The sequence below is a fragment of the Saccostrea cucullata genome, unplaced genomic scaffold, assembly GCF_032062105.1.
Source record: "Saccostrea cucullata isolate Sc308-1 unplaced genomic scaffold, CSIRO_AGI_Scuc_v1 ctg14915, whole genome shotgun sequence".
Classification (NCBI taxonomy): domain Eukaryota; kingdom Metazoa; phylum Mollusca; class Bivalvia; order Ostreida; family Ostreidae; genus Saccostrea; species Saccostrea cuccullata.
This window is the reverse complement of record NW_026927121.1, coordinates 1-16,617: the sequence shown is the minus strand read 5'-3', so window position 1 is coordinate 16,617 and position 16,617 is coordinate 1. Positions and strand designations below refer to the sequence as shown.

The window sequence follows — 16,617 nt, the reverse complement described above, 5'->3', positions numbered from 1 at the left end:
AGTCCCATTTATCTAAGTCCCTCTTTCATATATCATATTTATCCAAAGTCCCTCTTTCGTATGTCATATTTATCCAAAGTCCCTCATTCATATTTCATAACTATCCAAAGTCCCTCATTCATATGTCATAACAATCCAAAGTCCCTCTTTCATATGTCATAATTATCTAAAGTCCCTCTTTCATAAGTCATAATTATCCAAAATCCCTCTTTCATATGTTATATTTATCCAAAGTCCCTCTTTTATATGCCTTATTTATCGAAAGTCCATCTCATCTATGTTACATTTATTCTAAACCATTCACATATAGGTAGCATTTATTCAAAAGTTCCTCTTACATTTATCCATACTCCCTCTTTCATATATATGTCCCATTTATCCAGTCTCCTTTCATATGTCACATTTATACAAAGCCCCCTTTTCAATTGTCCAATTTATCAAAATCAGTTCCAAATATGTAGCATTTATTCAAAGTCTATCAATCTATATCAGATAATTATATCAAGAGTCCCTCTTACGAATGTCACATTTATCCAAAAACACTCCCACATATGAAGAATTTAGCCAAAGTATCTAATACAAATGTCATATTTAATTTCAAATGTCAAATTTATTCAAGATAAATATGTAGCATTTATTCAAAGGTCCTCTTACATAAAGATCTTTGTCCTGCAATCGGAATGTTTAATGGCTGCCTACATGCCTCCTTTTGTTTGATGAGATCTGGAATTAGATATTTTATTTATATGGTAATCCTCAAATCTTCTCATTTATTTTTTAACATTTTCGATGACAAATCGCAATCATCACCTCTAATCGTCCTCCTTGAGCTCCGATATATTGCAATCATCACCTCAAATCGTCCTCCTCGAGCTCCGATATATCGCAATCATCACTCTAATCGTCCTCCTTGAGCTCCGATATATCGCAATCATCACCTCTCATCGTCCTCCTTGAGCTCCTATACAACGCAATCACCACCTCTAATCGCCCTCCTTGAGCTCCGATATATCGCAATCACCACCTCTAATCGTCCTACTTGAAATCCAATTTATTGCAATCATCACCTCTAATCGTCCTCACAACATTCATAAAGTTTATAAAGTGTACGAGGGTTGTCCCAAAAAGTCTTAGACAGGGAGAACAGTTTAGTTTCTTTTTGCCTAATTTAAGTTCTTTCCTTGTCATGGCAAAAAGTAACAAATTATGATCATGCTTTTAAGATTTCATGATGATTTCACATTTAATAAGAAAATTATGATAAAATGGAAAAAAAGTACATCGGCGCACGAAAGCAAACGTAATTTACGTCCCTTATAACGTCATGATCTGTTTTTCTGCTTCACATGCGTCTGTTAACATTCCATATTTCTTTTTAAAGTGAAAGACACCTCTTGACTAAGGGACTTATTTTATTCAAAATCACCTTATTTTCCTTTTTTTTTTTTTTTAAAGCAGATTCAATTTTCATTCGCACTTTAGTAGAAAGATTGCCTTACATTATAGGCAGCAGAGAATACACGTTGTTTGACGTCGTTTGTGCCCCCTGATTGTTCCCTATCGACTTCGTTTAAAGGTACTTGGACACAAATTTGAAGTTAATATTTTCTCATTTTTTCTGTATAATATCACGAATTATATATTTTAATAGCATTTCACACAAAATTTAATGAAAAATCTCATTTCATTTAAAAGTTATTTAAACTTAAAATTTTTTGGCGGGTTTGATTGACACATCCTTGCACTTTCACAAATTTTAACTTTATTCTTAATCCTTAGGAAAAGTGGCAATTTTGATGTGTTTTAATGAGAAATACTATAAACGTTTATCAAGAAAAATAATTTTATTCAGAGTAGAAATGTTAGAAAGCAAAACACCTTCACAGGTTTCGTCATTCCGAACTCAGAGATGCCTGCAGAGTTTAGCAAATCGAGCACACTCGTGTTATGGACACAGTTTTTGTAAACAGGGCTCGAGTTCTGTTATTGTTTATATTTAGAATTCACCGGGTGCGTTCAATCGTCACAGTCTGCTTACCACAACTGCACGGACTGACAGTATATTGTGTGTTTGTTTTGCTTTCGAACGTGTCTACTCTGAATTTTCTGGATTATAGTATTAATATTTTTCATTCATACAAAACGAGATTGCCACTTTTCTCAAGGATTAAGACTAAAATTAAATTTGTGAGAGTGCAAGGATATATCTATGATATCAAACCCGCCGAAATATTTGAAATTTAAATATCTTTTAAACGAAATAAGATTTTTAATGAAATGCTATTAAAATATATTAGTCGTAATATTATAATAGAGAAAATAATAACTTCAAATCTGTGTCCAAGTACCTTTAACAATCAGTACTCTACTTCTTACATGCTATAACTATTTTGGGCATAGAGAAAAAATTCTCATTTAATCTCGACATTTTGAAAATAGCTTTTTATGAAAATCTTGTCAGTAATGTCTATTCTGTACTTTTTTCATGTCTCTGATGTATATAAACCATATCCAAAATGAATTTATTATTACATTTCCGTGCGCCAGTTACGTGTTTGCGACGTCATTTCATCCAACTCAATTCCAACAACAGTTTGAAAATTGTGACACCAATCGTCTGTTTCTAATGCTATTTATATGAAATTTTTACATATTATTAAGATTTTGATTCTGGGTTCACTGATTTAAAATTGAGTTTAATGTTTAAAGTAGTCCTAATGACATAAAAGCAATGTAATAGTTATATAATAAAATTATTCTGAGTTTTGTTCGTACGCCGACACACCTAATCAGTCTTCATATTAATCGTTCTTATTTTAATAATTTGAAAGATATATATATATGTAAGAAATCACAATTTAAAAGAACACTGAACAATTAATTTCTATGCAAAATTTGATTAGTATTGGTTACTTGTTTAAATCAAAAGCCTGAAAGGCTTCAATGGCGTCGAACAAGAAAAACAATTTCAAAAGATCTGCAGATAGGTCAAGTGAGTGACTCCGGTATCATAATAATAAAATTTAAAAAAAAATAGTCTTAACACAAATACAGTATAGGGCCTGATAGCCTTGTGTCCTGGTCCGAATGAGTCAGGGTTTGAATTGACCAGACATCGTCAGAAATATCTATCATCTATATCAATCTAATTTCTTTTCAGTCAATCGAAGACATATGAAGGGTTTCATAAATTATTTTAATTAATTGCCATTGTCAGAGTGTTGTTCTGTTGTATAGTGATTGCATCTTAACTACAACCATGACTCTAATGTTACAAGTACGATTGACTTACGACAGGGCGCGGTAAACAAATGTAGGAAATGGATAAATACAGTAATACTGGCATTACTGGTCAATATCGTCGGTTGTTCGGATAAAATTGGATTGTAGATCGTAAAAGTAAAGCTAAGATTAAGAAATTCAATCTTTATAGTCTTATTGTATTCGTGTTTATTTTGTTATTATTTTTCCGTATTTAAGATTGTTTGTATTACATTAATCGGTCCCAAAATGTGATTCATGTCATTCGACGCACCCTCTCTGTAGAAATTCATCCGCAACAACCATAACGTTTTTCTTGCGTAAAAATTAAACATAATATCGTTGTTTTGTAATAGTATTAATTGAAGATGCAATTGATTTAACTTTATATTCAAGCAATTATTCATTGTGAACGTTTTAAAAGAAATAGGTTTACAACTGTTGCTATTTTCTATTTCAGATGCATCCACTGACACGTGCGGTCGCGTAAACCTGACCGATCGCTAGATGACGATCGGGCAAGCCCGACGCCATAAAAATTATAAACATTGTCTACCACTTTTTGGGACAACCCTCGTATGTGTCCTCAAATAAGAATGTAAGTAACCTGATTGTTTGAATGCCTTTTTAAATCCATCACATTATAAAGTTCTCATATGTATGTGTTCTCATGTGTTTCTTTAAATCCGCTTGTTCACAGAACATTTTCTTACACAAACCACATATGTAAGGTTTGTCACCACTATGTTTCTTACAATGTCTTTTAAAGTTTTTTGAACAATTGAATGACTTTCCACACACATCACATTTATAAGGTTTATCACCTGTTTTTATCCTCATGTGAGCATGTAAGATAGTTTTCTGAGTGAATGTCTTTCCACACACATCACATTTATAAGGTTTATCACCTGTATGTATCCTCATGTGCCTCTGTAAGGTACTTGACTGAGTGAATGCTTTCCCACACACATCACATTTATAGGGTTGATCACCTGTATGTGTCCTCATGTGATCCTGTAGGTGATGTGACAGTTTAAATGCATTCCCACACACATCACATTTATAAGGTTTATCACCTGTATGTATCCTCATGTGCCTCTGTAAGGTACTTGACTGAGTGAATGCTTTCCCACAAACATCACATTTATAAGGTTTATCACCTGTATGTGTGCTTACGTGTCTCTTTAAAATCCGTGACTGGCTGAATGCCTTTCCACAAACATCACATTTATAAAGTTTTTCAAATGTATGTGTGCTCATGTGACTCTTTAAAATCAGCAACTGGCTGAATGCCTTTCCACAAACATCACATTTATAAGGTCTATCACCTGTGTGTATTCTCATGTGATACTTTAAGTGATGTGACAGTTTGAATGCCTTCCCACACACATCACAGTTATAAGGTCTATCACCTGTATGTGTTCTCATGTGTCTCTGTATGTCATATGGGTGTTTGAAAGCCTTTCCACACACATCACATTTATAAGATTTTTCATCTGTAGGTATACTCATGTGTCTCCGTAATTCATGTAGATGATTAATTGTTTTCATACAGATGTTATATTCACTGATCCCTTTACTTGCACAAGCACTTATGGATTGTTCGAAATTCCCAAATTTATTTTCATTTACACTATAGTTTAATTTCACAGGATGTCTTTCTGATCTGGATGCAAAATCTGCCATTTCTTTCTGAAAATGTGGCAGACAAATCAATTGTAATGCTATATAAGATATTTATACAGAAGATATCAATAAGCCCAGGGGCCGCATGGGTTACCTGAATAACTATGGTCATGCTTGGTTCTTTTTTTTTTTTTTACCAGATGTCCCCTTTGTTGTGGCCCTACCCTACCCCGGATTTGAACAGATTAGAATCTTTCTCTAAGTGAATGCTATTTCAATGTATGTGTCTAGATATCAAGATATCATGGGGCCACATCGTTTACCTCAGTAACTATGGCCATGCCGGGTTTTTTAACCAGAGATTTCCCTTAGTTATTCTTCTTGTGGCCCATTGCTATATGTGCCCACGGGGTCGTGATTTAAACAGTTAAGAAACAACACTACCGCTGAAGGGTTGCTTCCACGTAAGTTTTTGCTTTTTGGCCCAGTGGGAAAATCATTAAAGACTCCTTTCTATTCACTAAACCCAATTAACGTGTTCACCTCAATGTTGCGTAAATTTCACGTATCTCGTCAAAATTTCTAGCAAAGTGTCAAGAAAATGATGTACCCTCAAATTGAAAATTAACACAAATTAATCTTTAGGAATAAGACCACAGCTTGCTCTAATTTCTGCAAGAAATCCTTTACTGTTGGATATATAATGTATCCCTGATAAGTGATTGACCCATCTGCTGTCATGCCTTCTGCTTATAGATCTCTCCAAACCGTCGAAATTGTGTGGAAAGGGGAGGGGGGCTTTTACATTTCTTATAAAAATCTCAAACATATTCAATGGGATTCAGATCCGGGGATTGACAAAGCATCATCATACAGACGCCTTTTGGTCAAAATCCTTGGGGGATAAGAACTTAACTGCTACACTTCATGGTAGGATTCTTCTCATACCAGGTATTTCTTGTATTTAAAAATTAATGAAATACTCATAGAATCAAGAAGACAATATCACAAAGTGATAGCATCAGTGAGGTTAAGTTTTACTCTTTTATATAAAAGCCAAGATTGGGTCAAGGTCATTACCTTTTCTCTGGACATTTCAAATAAAAACAAAAGGCCCACGGGCCTTATAGGTCACCTGAGTATTGTGCAACAATACACTTTCAAACGATTAAATTTGGTTTGTGTTATAAATCCGAGGCCATGAAATTCGCAATTCATAATTTTGAAAGAGGTACCATTGCTTTGGTTGAATAATACCAAAGAGCAGATTTCAAAGCATTAATTTATTTTCAGACTTTGTACCCCCTCCCCCCTCACCCCAAACCCAGGGAGGGGGGGGGGGCATAAATAATAACGATTTTGCTAGCTGCAACTTTCTTCATCATAAATATATATACTTGGATCATTGGCATAAAACCAAGGAGCAAAGGAAAGATTATCAGAGAATTAGTGTATTTTCACTATATAACCAATAGAAACCTGTCCTAACATCAAAACCCATGACCCTGGGCCATAAAATTCACAATTTTGGAAGAGACACTCTTGCTCATCATAACTGTGTACTTAGTTTATTTAATACCCAGGAGCAGAGAAGAAGATTTTAAAAGAATTAATGCATTTTCACTATATGATCAATAGAGCTTCACCCTAACACCAGAACCCCTGACCCTGGGGCAATAAAATTCAAAATTTTGAAAGAGGCACTCTTGATCAACATAACTATGTGCTTGGTTTGTATATTTAATACCCAGGAGCAGAGTAGAAGATTTTCAAAGAATTTGTGCATTTTCACTATATAACCAATAGAGCCCTGTCCTAACACCAGAACCCATGACCGTGGGCCATAAAATTCACAATTTTGGAAGAGGCACTCTTGCTTATCATAACTATATACTAAGTTTATTTAATACCCAGGAGCAGAAAAGAAGATTTTAAAAGAATTTATGCATTTTCACTATATGATCAATAGAGCCCCGCCCTAACACCAAAACCCATGAACCTGGGGCCATAAAATTCACAATTTTGAAAGAGGCACTCTTGATCAACATAACCATGTGCTTGGTTAGTATATTTTATACCCAGGAGCAGAGAAGAAGATATAACCAATAGAAACCTGTCCTAACATCAAAACCCATGACCGTGGGCCATAAAATTCACAATTTTGGAAGAGGCACTCTTGCTCATCATAATTGTGTACTTAGTTTATTTAATACCCAGGAGCAGAGAAGAAGATTTTAAAGGATTAATGCATTTTCACTATATGATCAATAGAGCTTCACCCTAACACCAGATCCCCTGACCCTGGGGCAATAAAATTCAAAATTTTGAAAGAGACACTCTTGATCAACATAACTATGTGCTTGGTTTGTATATTTAATACCCAGGAGCAGAGTAGAAGATTTTCAAAGAATTTGTGCATTTTCACTATATAACCAATAGAGCCCTGTCCTAAAACCAGAACCCATGACCGTGGGCCATAAAATTCACAATTTTGGAAGAGGCACTCTTGCTTATCATAACTATACACTAAGTTTATTTAATACCCAGGAGCAGAAAAGAAGATTTTAAAAGAATTTATGCATTTTCACTATATGATCAATAGAGCCCCGCCCTAACACCAAAACCCATGAACCTGGGGCCATAAAATTCACAATTTTGAAAGAGGCACTCTTGATCAACATAACCATGTGCTTGGTTAGTATATTTTATACCCAGGAGCAGAGAAGAAGATTTTCAAAGAATTCATGCATTTTCACTATATTATCTATAAGGCCCCACCCTAACACTAGAACCCTTGAACCTGGGGCCACAAAATTCACAATTTTGGAAGAGGCACTCTTGCTCACCATAACTATATTCTTAGTTAGTTTATTTAATACCCAGAAGTAGAGAAGAAGATTTTCAAAGAATAAATGCATTTACACTATATGATCAATAGAGCCCCGCCCTAACACCAGAACCCCTGACCCTGGGGTCATGAAATTCACAATTTCGGAAGAGGCACTCTTGTTCATCATAACTATGTACTTAGTTTATTTAATACCCTGAAGTAATGAAGAAGATTTTCAAAGAATTCATGCATTTTCACTATATAATCAATAGAGCCCCGCCCTAACACCAGAATCCCTAACCCTGGGGTCATAAATTCACAATTTTGGAATAGGCACTCTTGCTCAGCATAACTATGTCCTTGGTTAGTTTATTTAATACCCAGGAGCAGAGAAGATTTTCAAAGAAATCATGCATTTTCACTATATAATCCATATAGCCCCACCCTAGCACTAGAACCCCTGACCCTGGGGCCATGAATTTCACAATTTTGGTAGAGGACTCAATGCTGATTACAATCTTGCAAACAGTTTGCCTGCTTGATGTCCCGGAGTAAAGAAGAAGATTTTTAAAGATTGCATTAATTTTAAAGGTTTTGGACCCACCCCTCAGGCCCCAGGGGGGGGGGGGGGTGGGGACCATTAAATTCACAATTTTTTTCCCTTCACCCATAGATGCTGTATACCAAATCTGGTTTAAATTCGTTAAGTGGTTTCAGAGAAGAAGTTGAAAATGTTCAAATGTTAACACATGACGAATGACAACGGACAAAACGGATAGCAAAAGGTCACCTGAGTTACTCAGGTAACCTTAAAACGCTGTTGTCAATTATGCCACCCCTACTTCATTTTCAAAAGATTGAACGTTTTTCTTTTTGTATGATGATTATTGCTACAGGACATTGTTACCAAAATCTTGACTTACCTTTACTGTTATTACTACAGGACATTGATACCATAATCTTGACTTACCTTTACTGTTATTACTACAGGACATTTTCACCAAAATCTTGACTTACCTTTACTGTTATTACTTTAGGACATTGTCACCAAAATCTTGACTTACCTTTACTGTTATTACTACATTACTACAGTACATTGTCACCAAAATCTTGACTTACCTTTACTGTTATTACTACAGGACATTGTCACCAAAATCTTGACTTACCTTCACTATTATTACTACAGTACATTGTCACCAAAATGTTTACTTACCTTTACTGTTATTACTACAGGACATTGTCACCAAAATCTTGACTTACTTTTACTGTTATTACTACAGGACATTGTCACCAAAATCTTGACTTACTTTTACTGTTATTACTACAGGACATTGTCACCAAAATCTTGACTTACCTTTACTGTTATTACTACAGGACATTGTCACCAAAATCTTGACTTACCTTTACTGTTATTACTACAGTACATTGTCACCAAAATCGTGACTAACCTTTACTGTTATTACTACAGGACATTGTCACCAAAATCTTGACTTACCTTTACTGTTACTTTGTGTTGATGACCTTCTACCTCAGGGTCAGAGATGTCAAAGGTCAACTCCTCTTCTACAATCAAAAAAAATTTGTCAAGATGACAGAAGAAGTACAACAGATGAATAAAGAGAGTAATTTAGGCCACTCAGATAAATATATCATATATTAATATTTAAATATTTATGCAGAAAAGAGACATGAGAATTCTCTTTTGGAATTTTCATTCATACAATTGGGAAAAACACTTACTTTTAATTATTTGGAACTGGGCAAATTACAGCCCCTTCCCCTCTCAACCTTTTGACAACCTAAAAACCCCAGAGTTCTTTTTTTTCTTTGGAAATCTTGAATTTCCTTTTCTCAAGGATACTTTTTGCAAACTTGGTACTTTAGAAGAAGATGAAAATATGAAAAGTTTATGACAAAAACAACAACCACTACAGCATCTACAGAGAACAGACAAATTTTGATCAGGAAAACTCTGAACCTGAGCCTTCCTCTGTGTAATGAAACCACGCCCTCTAGTGTAGCAATAGTCAACATTGCTTGACGAATGGTGATATCCCAAACAAATGTTGAGTGCACAAAACTTATATGTGCAAGGTTTACTGTTGTATGTATTTGTTTAGAACTTTCAAAATAATACAATAAATATTGCATATTGTTGAGTGTTACATTGAAAATTGTCACCCCATGAACATGATGAAGACCCTTGTTGAACACCTCGGTTGACAATGGTATTCTTGGGATGAAAATGTTCAATGTAACCCTCAACTAAATACAATATTTATATATTATTTACTAAGAACTTTTACCAATAGATTCTTCTTTCTGGTCAGATTCTGGATCTCTGGCGCTGGATATAGATGTCTCCACCTCAAACTCTGACATGGTCTGTTTATTCAGTTATTGATCTCAAAGTCCTGTAGAAGAATAAAGGAATAATTCACATTCTTTTCAGGGGTAGTCAACTAAATGCAATATGTATATATTATTTACAATTAGAATGTTTGTATTTATATGTATGTATATATACCAGTAGATTCTTTTCCCTCATCAGATCCCGGATCTCTGGTGCTGGATATAGATGTCTCCACCTCAAACTCTGACATGGTCTGTTTATTCAACTATTGCTCTCAAAGTTCTGTAAAAGAATGATTTTTTAAAGAAATAATTAACTTAAATAAATCATGAAAGCGAGGGGACATTAAATCTCGTTCATCTGTTCATCAGTCTCTCACAAAAACTTTAACCTTGCCCATAACTTTTGATGAAGTGGAGCTTTGACTAAATCACTTTCATATTTCCCATGTGTATTCCTTGTGACAAGACCTTTCTTTGGGTACCACCAAATTTTACCTTTTCTTCTTGGAGTTTCATGCAAAATACTTTCTGACCAAAATCTCAGGCGGAACGAGCTCATAAGAAAATGGCCTTCGGATGTAAGAGTCCGAGGTATATAAGGAGCGTAAGGACATTAACCGAGGCTCTTACTTGTAGGAGTAGCACAATACCCTGCAGCTGATAAAGCTATATGTAATGAAAATTCATGAAAGTCAAGGTCTGAGTTTTTGTCAGTGTGTCCACTCGTGCATGAAAAGGACTCTGGTATAAAAAAGAAAGCATAAAATAACATCTACTCACACAACACATTTTATACTGATTTCTTTGAGTGCTTTACATGCATGGGCGAGTTTAACGACAACAACTCAGAACTCGACTTTCAGTATTTAAAATTAAAAATCAACATATTCAACACGCAGCACAGTTAAGGTTACAGTAAGGAGGCGGGGCCTAATTTGTACGGGAAATGTTTACTATGATGTCACACATAATATAAGGTCTTCAAAATACCACAAAACTAGAAAACTGACCAGTCAGCAAGGGCCCCGCCATGGGATAGAATTATAAGGGTGCAGCTTGCGGAATTATTCAAAACAATTCAGAACAACTCTATATGTTCCTTCAATGAATGCAAATATCATGAAGGCTTGACCTTAACTTCAAAACAAACAGCAAATGCAGAAAAAGGTTTTCATTAATCTTAAAGTGACAGCTAAAGATAAGCCTTCCAAATTTTCTGCAGCAGGCTAATCTGGCTAGATAATTAATCCCAAGGGATTAATTGTACTTCTCTCTCATTATTTTCATTTAAATTTACAAGAAGAACTTTTTCATTAATGATAGAATGAGGTTTTTATCAAGGTACCTTAAAAATTGATAATAATATTCCTGAAATTACATAAAGCAAATATTTTTAGAATTCAATGAAATCAGAACTCATTGTGTAAGATATTTTAACAAAAATAAAGTATAAACATTTATACTTAACTCCATGTTTCAGAGTTTTCATAGCATTCCAAATTGACTACAAATTTCATTTGCAAACAGAGGTGGTAATTCATCTCAATGTGACAGATAAAGATAATGCTTTGAATTTTCTTCAGGAGGAAAGCTAATTAATCCCAATGGACTCATTGCAGTATTCAATTTACAATGGGAACATCTTCAGCAGTTATCTCTCTTTGCCAATTCATTCTTATATAAAGTTAAGGAATCTACCCCACAACCCCAGCTCCAAACCAGAGGACATAGAAAAATAAAGTGCCGCGCCACAGCATGATACGCCCGTCAAAAAAATTACAATTTTCTTGAACAGTTTAGGTGCAAGAAAATCACATCAAACTTGCCCGTGATTCTAAGATTTCGATGATTTTTCCATTCCTTAAAATATTTATCCATCCCCTGTGATGTAGGCATCAATTATAATAAATATTACATAAGTGATAGATTCTGTGCTGGTTGTGTTAGACCTTGTCAAATGCCCATCATCAAATTAGTCTTAACAACTTAATCTATACCAAATTAATTTTGAAAAAAAAGGCTGGCCATCAAATGACATATGTTATAAACTGACCAGCAGTTCTTCTGTCTAATCGCAAAAGGGTACAGATAAGAGACAGCTAGCCTTCCTACATTGAACTCATTAATTAATCTTTAACTGGATGCTTGTCTACTCATTACTACCAAGAGATGAATGGGTCTGCACTATCTACTATAAATTTTGTTTAAAAACATATAAAATACTCAAAGATTTTTTTTTTTTTTTTGTTGAGATTTAATTTCCAACAGGTTTTAATATGTAATTCATATGGACATGCTGATTCCACCCCACCCCATAAAATTAGTTTTTAAATAAATAATATTACATAATATCAGATTAGTCTACAATGCAATATCAAATTAGTTTTAATTACTTTTCATCAAATTAAGCTAGTCAACAAAAGCTATAGCCTATTTTTAATCAAACAGGCTTACCCATTTGCCCAATACTCAAGGGACAGATAACACCAATGCTCTGGCAGTTAGCTCCTAGCACTCAAAACCCATTAATTTCTCTCTAATTTGACATGCAATTTTCTGTTATCAAAATTTTTCTTGACCAGTGCTTGATAATTACACTCAAGGGAGAGGTAGGATTTCTGTAACATACATTATATTTGTTATAGATAAATGCTGTCAAGTATATGCTTTAATAAAATAAGTATTTTCTTGATTTAACACTTTTTTAATAAGGACAGTGCAATACTCTTACATTATTTGGGATGTGTAAATAAATAGTAAAAAGACATATTTTTTTTTTTAATTTCACTTAAATTAAAGGTCACAGTGACCTTGAAATAGGTCGTGACACACCTTCTACCTAAGACGCATAAACTGGCCAAGTTTGATGATTGTAAGTCTTATGGTTTTCTTGTTATGGGCCGGAAAGGATTTTTCCATATTTGGCTATAACTTCTTAATTAAAGGTCAGAGCGACCTACTTTTTGTGCGCGACACACCTTCTACCCAAGATGCATCAGATGACAAAGTTTGATATTCCTAGGCCTAGTAGTATTAAAGTTATGAGCCGGAAACGAAAAAGCTAACAGACAGACGGACAGACGGACGGACGGACAGACGGACGGACACGAAGCCTATAACATAATACGTCCCGTCTTAAGACGGGCGTATAACAAACTTAGCATCAAAATATGTCTTTCTGCCTACTGAACTACCATACCAAATTTGAACTTAATTGATCAACCATAAAAAAAGTTATTAGGAAAAAACAGAAAATTTGTGGACGGAAGAATGACAGACGGACAGACGGACAGACAGAGTGATTACTATAGGGCACCCGCAAATCCTTGCGGGGCCCTAATGAAATTATTTGCTATTTCAAACAGCTGGATAGCTGTATACTACATACAAACTTACTATTAGTAATACAGTAGTAGTACACAGTGAGCATGGTGAGAGGCTGATCAAGTCACATTTTGTACAATGAAAAATATCTTTTGTTCTCAAATAAAATATTATTTGCAGTAGAATAAAAAGCCGTTGACTTGGATGCGATGTCTATTTTAGTATTTTATTTATAAACTGTAACTGCATTCTCCAGACAAGCGATACTGTCGTGTGTTTGTATGCAGATTCATTGAAAAAGTAATGGAAGGGCCCAAATAAATCGATTTATTGCAAGGGCATACCCTCAATGTATCTTGTCAAAATTTTACATGTAAACTCAAGAAGCATTAAGATATTTGAAAAGTGTTGCGAACCTCTTGAAATCTTTCAAATCAATTAATTATAGCTTTATTTCATTTAGTTGACCAGCAAAATATTCAACCTGCCGTCCAACAAATTAAATTTTACCAATTAAAAAAGGGAATCTATATGGGTTCGCAGCACTTTTAACAAACTACATATAGTGTTGAAAAGGATTATAAAATAAACTAAGATTTTTAACTTGGTTATGCCCTTGCAATATTGAAATTTATAGATGACCTTTAAACTGCAAGTATAATTGCCAAAGTCATGTTACGTCGACATCACATGACTTTTCTAAATAAAAAATCTAAATGTCCCCAACATGTAGATTTAAACCACATTACATTTTTTTTTATATCAGTGAATCCCTTAAAAGAATTGCCCATCCTAATTGCTAATACAGTATGTATTTTTTATTTTAAAAAATCGTCGATATTTCCATTTGTAACCTTAACTGTGCTGCGCATAACTTGTATTCATATCCACGTTTCATGTGATATGGAATGCATAAAGCATACATATAAACTTACAAAGAATTTTTTTTTTAATTTCCTTATATTGATCAAGGTATTTGTAATACCTTAATAAAACTATACAGCTCTATCAAGCTATATACCTTTATCAGGGTGTTGTGCTGTACCTGCCCATTGTGGCATTGTTTGGAAGGATGAGCCCGGAAATTAGGCATTCATTGCACCTATAGACGCTTTCCAGTACTTTCAGTACTTTGATTTTGGTTTTCTCATGCTTTCTCGACAACTGAAAGCAGTCTTTGCCAAATTTTTTTTTCAGCACATGCCCTTCGGGCAGGTGTGATAACAAATTACGCAAGCCCGAACAAATATTTACATGCCCAGAATTTTATCAAGTTATTTTATTCTAATTTGCCTTTTCATGCCAAGGAAATAATCTGAAAATCCATTTTGTCAATTTCTTGTCTCGCCATTTGTTTTCAACCTGTACACTTTTTGTGTCTCTTTTGTAGCATTTCGACTGACCGCTAGGGGGAGGAAACGAACGACAACTCAATCATCAGTGTTAGTGGTCTTTTTCTGTGTTGAGTGTGTCCGTGCATTTGCAGATACACACACTTCGTGTTTCGCATGACAGACCTTTATCTGGTATGTGACATTGTCTTTACCAGTAAAAATAATTTTCTATAGGTATTTGGTGAAATTATTCTGTAATAGTTTTACTGTATATGTAATTAGATTAAATGTAAATATATTTTAAAAATACATGTCTAACATGTACGACACAAGAAAATAATTTTTTTCACATGTTCTTCTGCTTGCTCGAAGTTGCTCGCCGACTGAAAATTAGAAGGAATGTTTACAAAGGTCATGTGAAAATTACACGTTCTATAAATGTGAAAATTTTTGTAAATCTTTTTTTAACCTACTGACATGGTATTCTGTTGTTAATTTTTTTCTTCATCGGGATTGGGATCAGAGGCATTGTTGGTATTTTCATGATTTGTATAGAATAAAGTGCTGACAGTTCAGAATTCCTATAAATATAAAGAAATTTTTGCAATTTGAAATGTATTCCTTAATTGTTTTTATTTTAAAATCATTCAAACCTTATATCCAGTTATATATATTTTGCTTAATTTCAATCGCGCTCGAAATACTTTTCGTAGTTATCTTCCCTTATAGGTCACAGACGTTGTTAGTGTTTGGGTATTTTTTGGAATCAATATTTACTTTATTCTGTATAATTTCATAACAAAGAATGTTTATTCCTTTAATCTAATGCACTTAACTGCTCAGAAATCAAAAATTGAATGTTGAATTCTATATTTTAATTTTTAGGTGGAATTGCTATCTTTTGCAGAAGAGTTCCTTGGAAATCGCGGTAAACAGGTCCAGTCCAAAGACTATTTCTACCTACGTAGGTATTAATAGCTACGTAGGTATTTAAAGCTACCCAAAGTAGCTATTTTTACCTACTTTCTGCTTTACTTGCATTTTGTGGCCAAATGCATGAACGGCGCAACATGGTGAGCACACAATTTCTTGATACAGTCACACTGATGATGAATATGACAAAAATTTTGCCAAAAAATGAAAACTCCGTATTTTATCAATTTTGCATATAAACTAATGTAAAATTGCCGATTCAGGAAGTAATCATTTTTTCGCCAAAATTTTGTTGTATTCATCATTAGTGTGACCGTATCAAAAAATATGGTATTCACCATGTTGCGCCGTTTGGTCTTTTGGTCGCAAAATGCAGAAATTATATAAAGTAGGTAAAAATAGCTACTTTTGGTAGCTTTAAATACCTAGGTAGCTATTAATAGCTACGTAGGTAAAAATAGTCTTTGGACTGGACCTGGTAAAATAAGATGTCGGTAAAATTTTATTTTTTTTACTTCACTTAGATGGAAAATCAAAGACTTTAAAGTACATTTTATGTTATTGGTCTTTTTTAATTTAATTATACCGAGGCTTATGCCTTAGAATTAACATGCCCTTCGGGCTTGTAAGTGTACAATTTCCACATGCCCGCTTCCAATTTTTCCAGGTCCTGGGCATCGGACTCCCGGGATTTGTCTAAGACTGCAGAACGGAAGTTAGCTTTTCTTGTAATCGCAAACAGTCTAAACGAAAATCAGGCTAACTAATTTAAAATCACCTTACCGTGCTAGAGCTGAAACCAGGTCCTGGAAATATCACACAGTGACACCAAACTCCACATGCATTGACTGGCCTCCGACTTTTTCCAAATTTTTTGTGTAAATAAAACGTAATCTCGATCCCGATCCTAATGATCAAAGTGAAACAAAAGGGATTCCTTCAAAGAATGAGTCA

At 34.3% G+C, this 16,617-nt stretch overlaps 1 protein-coding gene across 2 annotated transcripts; it reads right to left on the bottom strand.

Annotated features, from left to right (window-relative positions):
* Positions 1-3,881: 3,881 nt before the first annotated feature.
* Positions 3,882-14,537, bottom strand: LOC134273516 (zinc finger protein 501-like). 2 transcript variants are annotated; one of them, XM_062755715.1, is made up of 4 exons: positions 14,442-14,537; positions 10,245-10,352; positions 9,213-9,280; positions 3,882-4,953 (listed from the first exon to the last, which is right to left on the bottom strand). In XM_062755715.1, exons 2-4 carry the CDS (start codon positions 10,318-10,320, stop codon positions 3,898-3,900), a joined length of 1,200 nt encoding a protein of 399 aa, XP_062611699.1. In that variant the 5' UTR covers positions 10,321-10,352; positions 14,442-14,537; the 3' UTR covers positions 3,882-3,897. The 2 variants fall into 2 exon arrangements, with proteins under 2 accessions (XP_062611699.1, XP_062611700.1); XM_062755716.1 differs by lacking the exons at positions 10,245-10,352; positions 14,442-14,537 and adding an exon at positions 10,024-10,123.
* Positions 14,538-16,617: the final 2,080 nt, after the last annotated feature.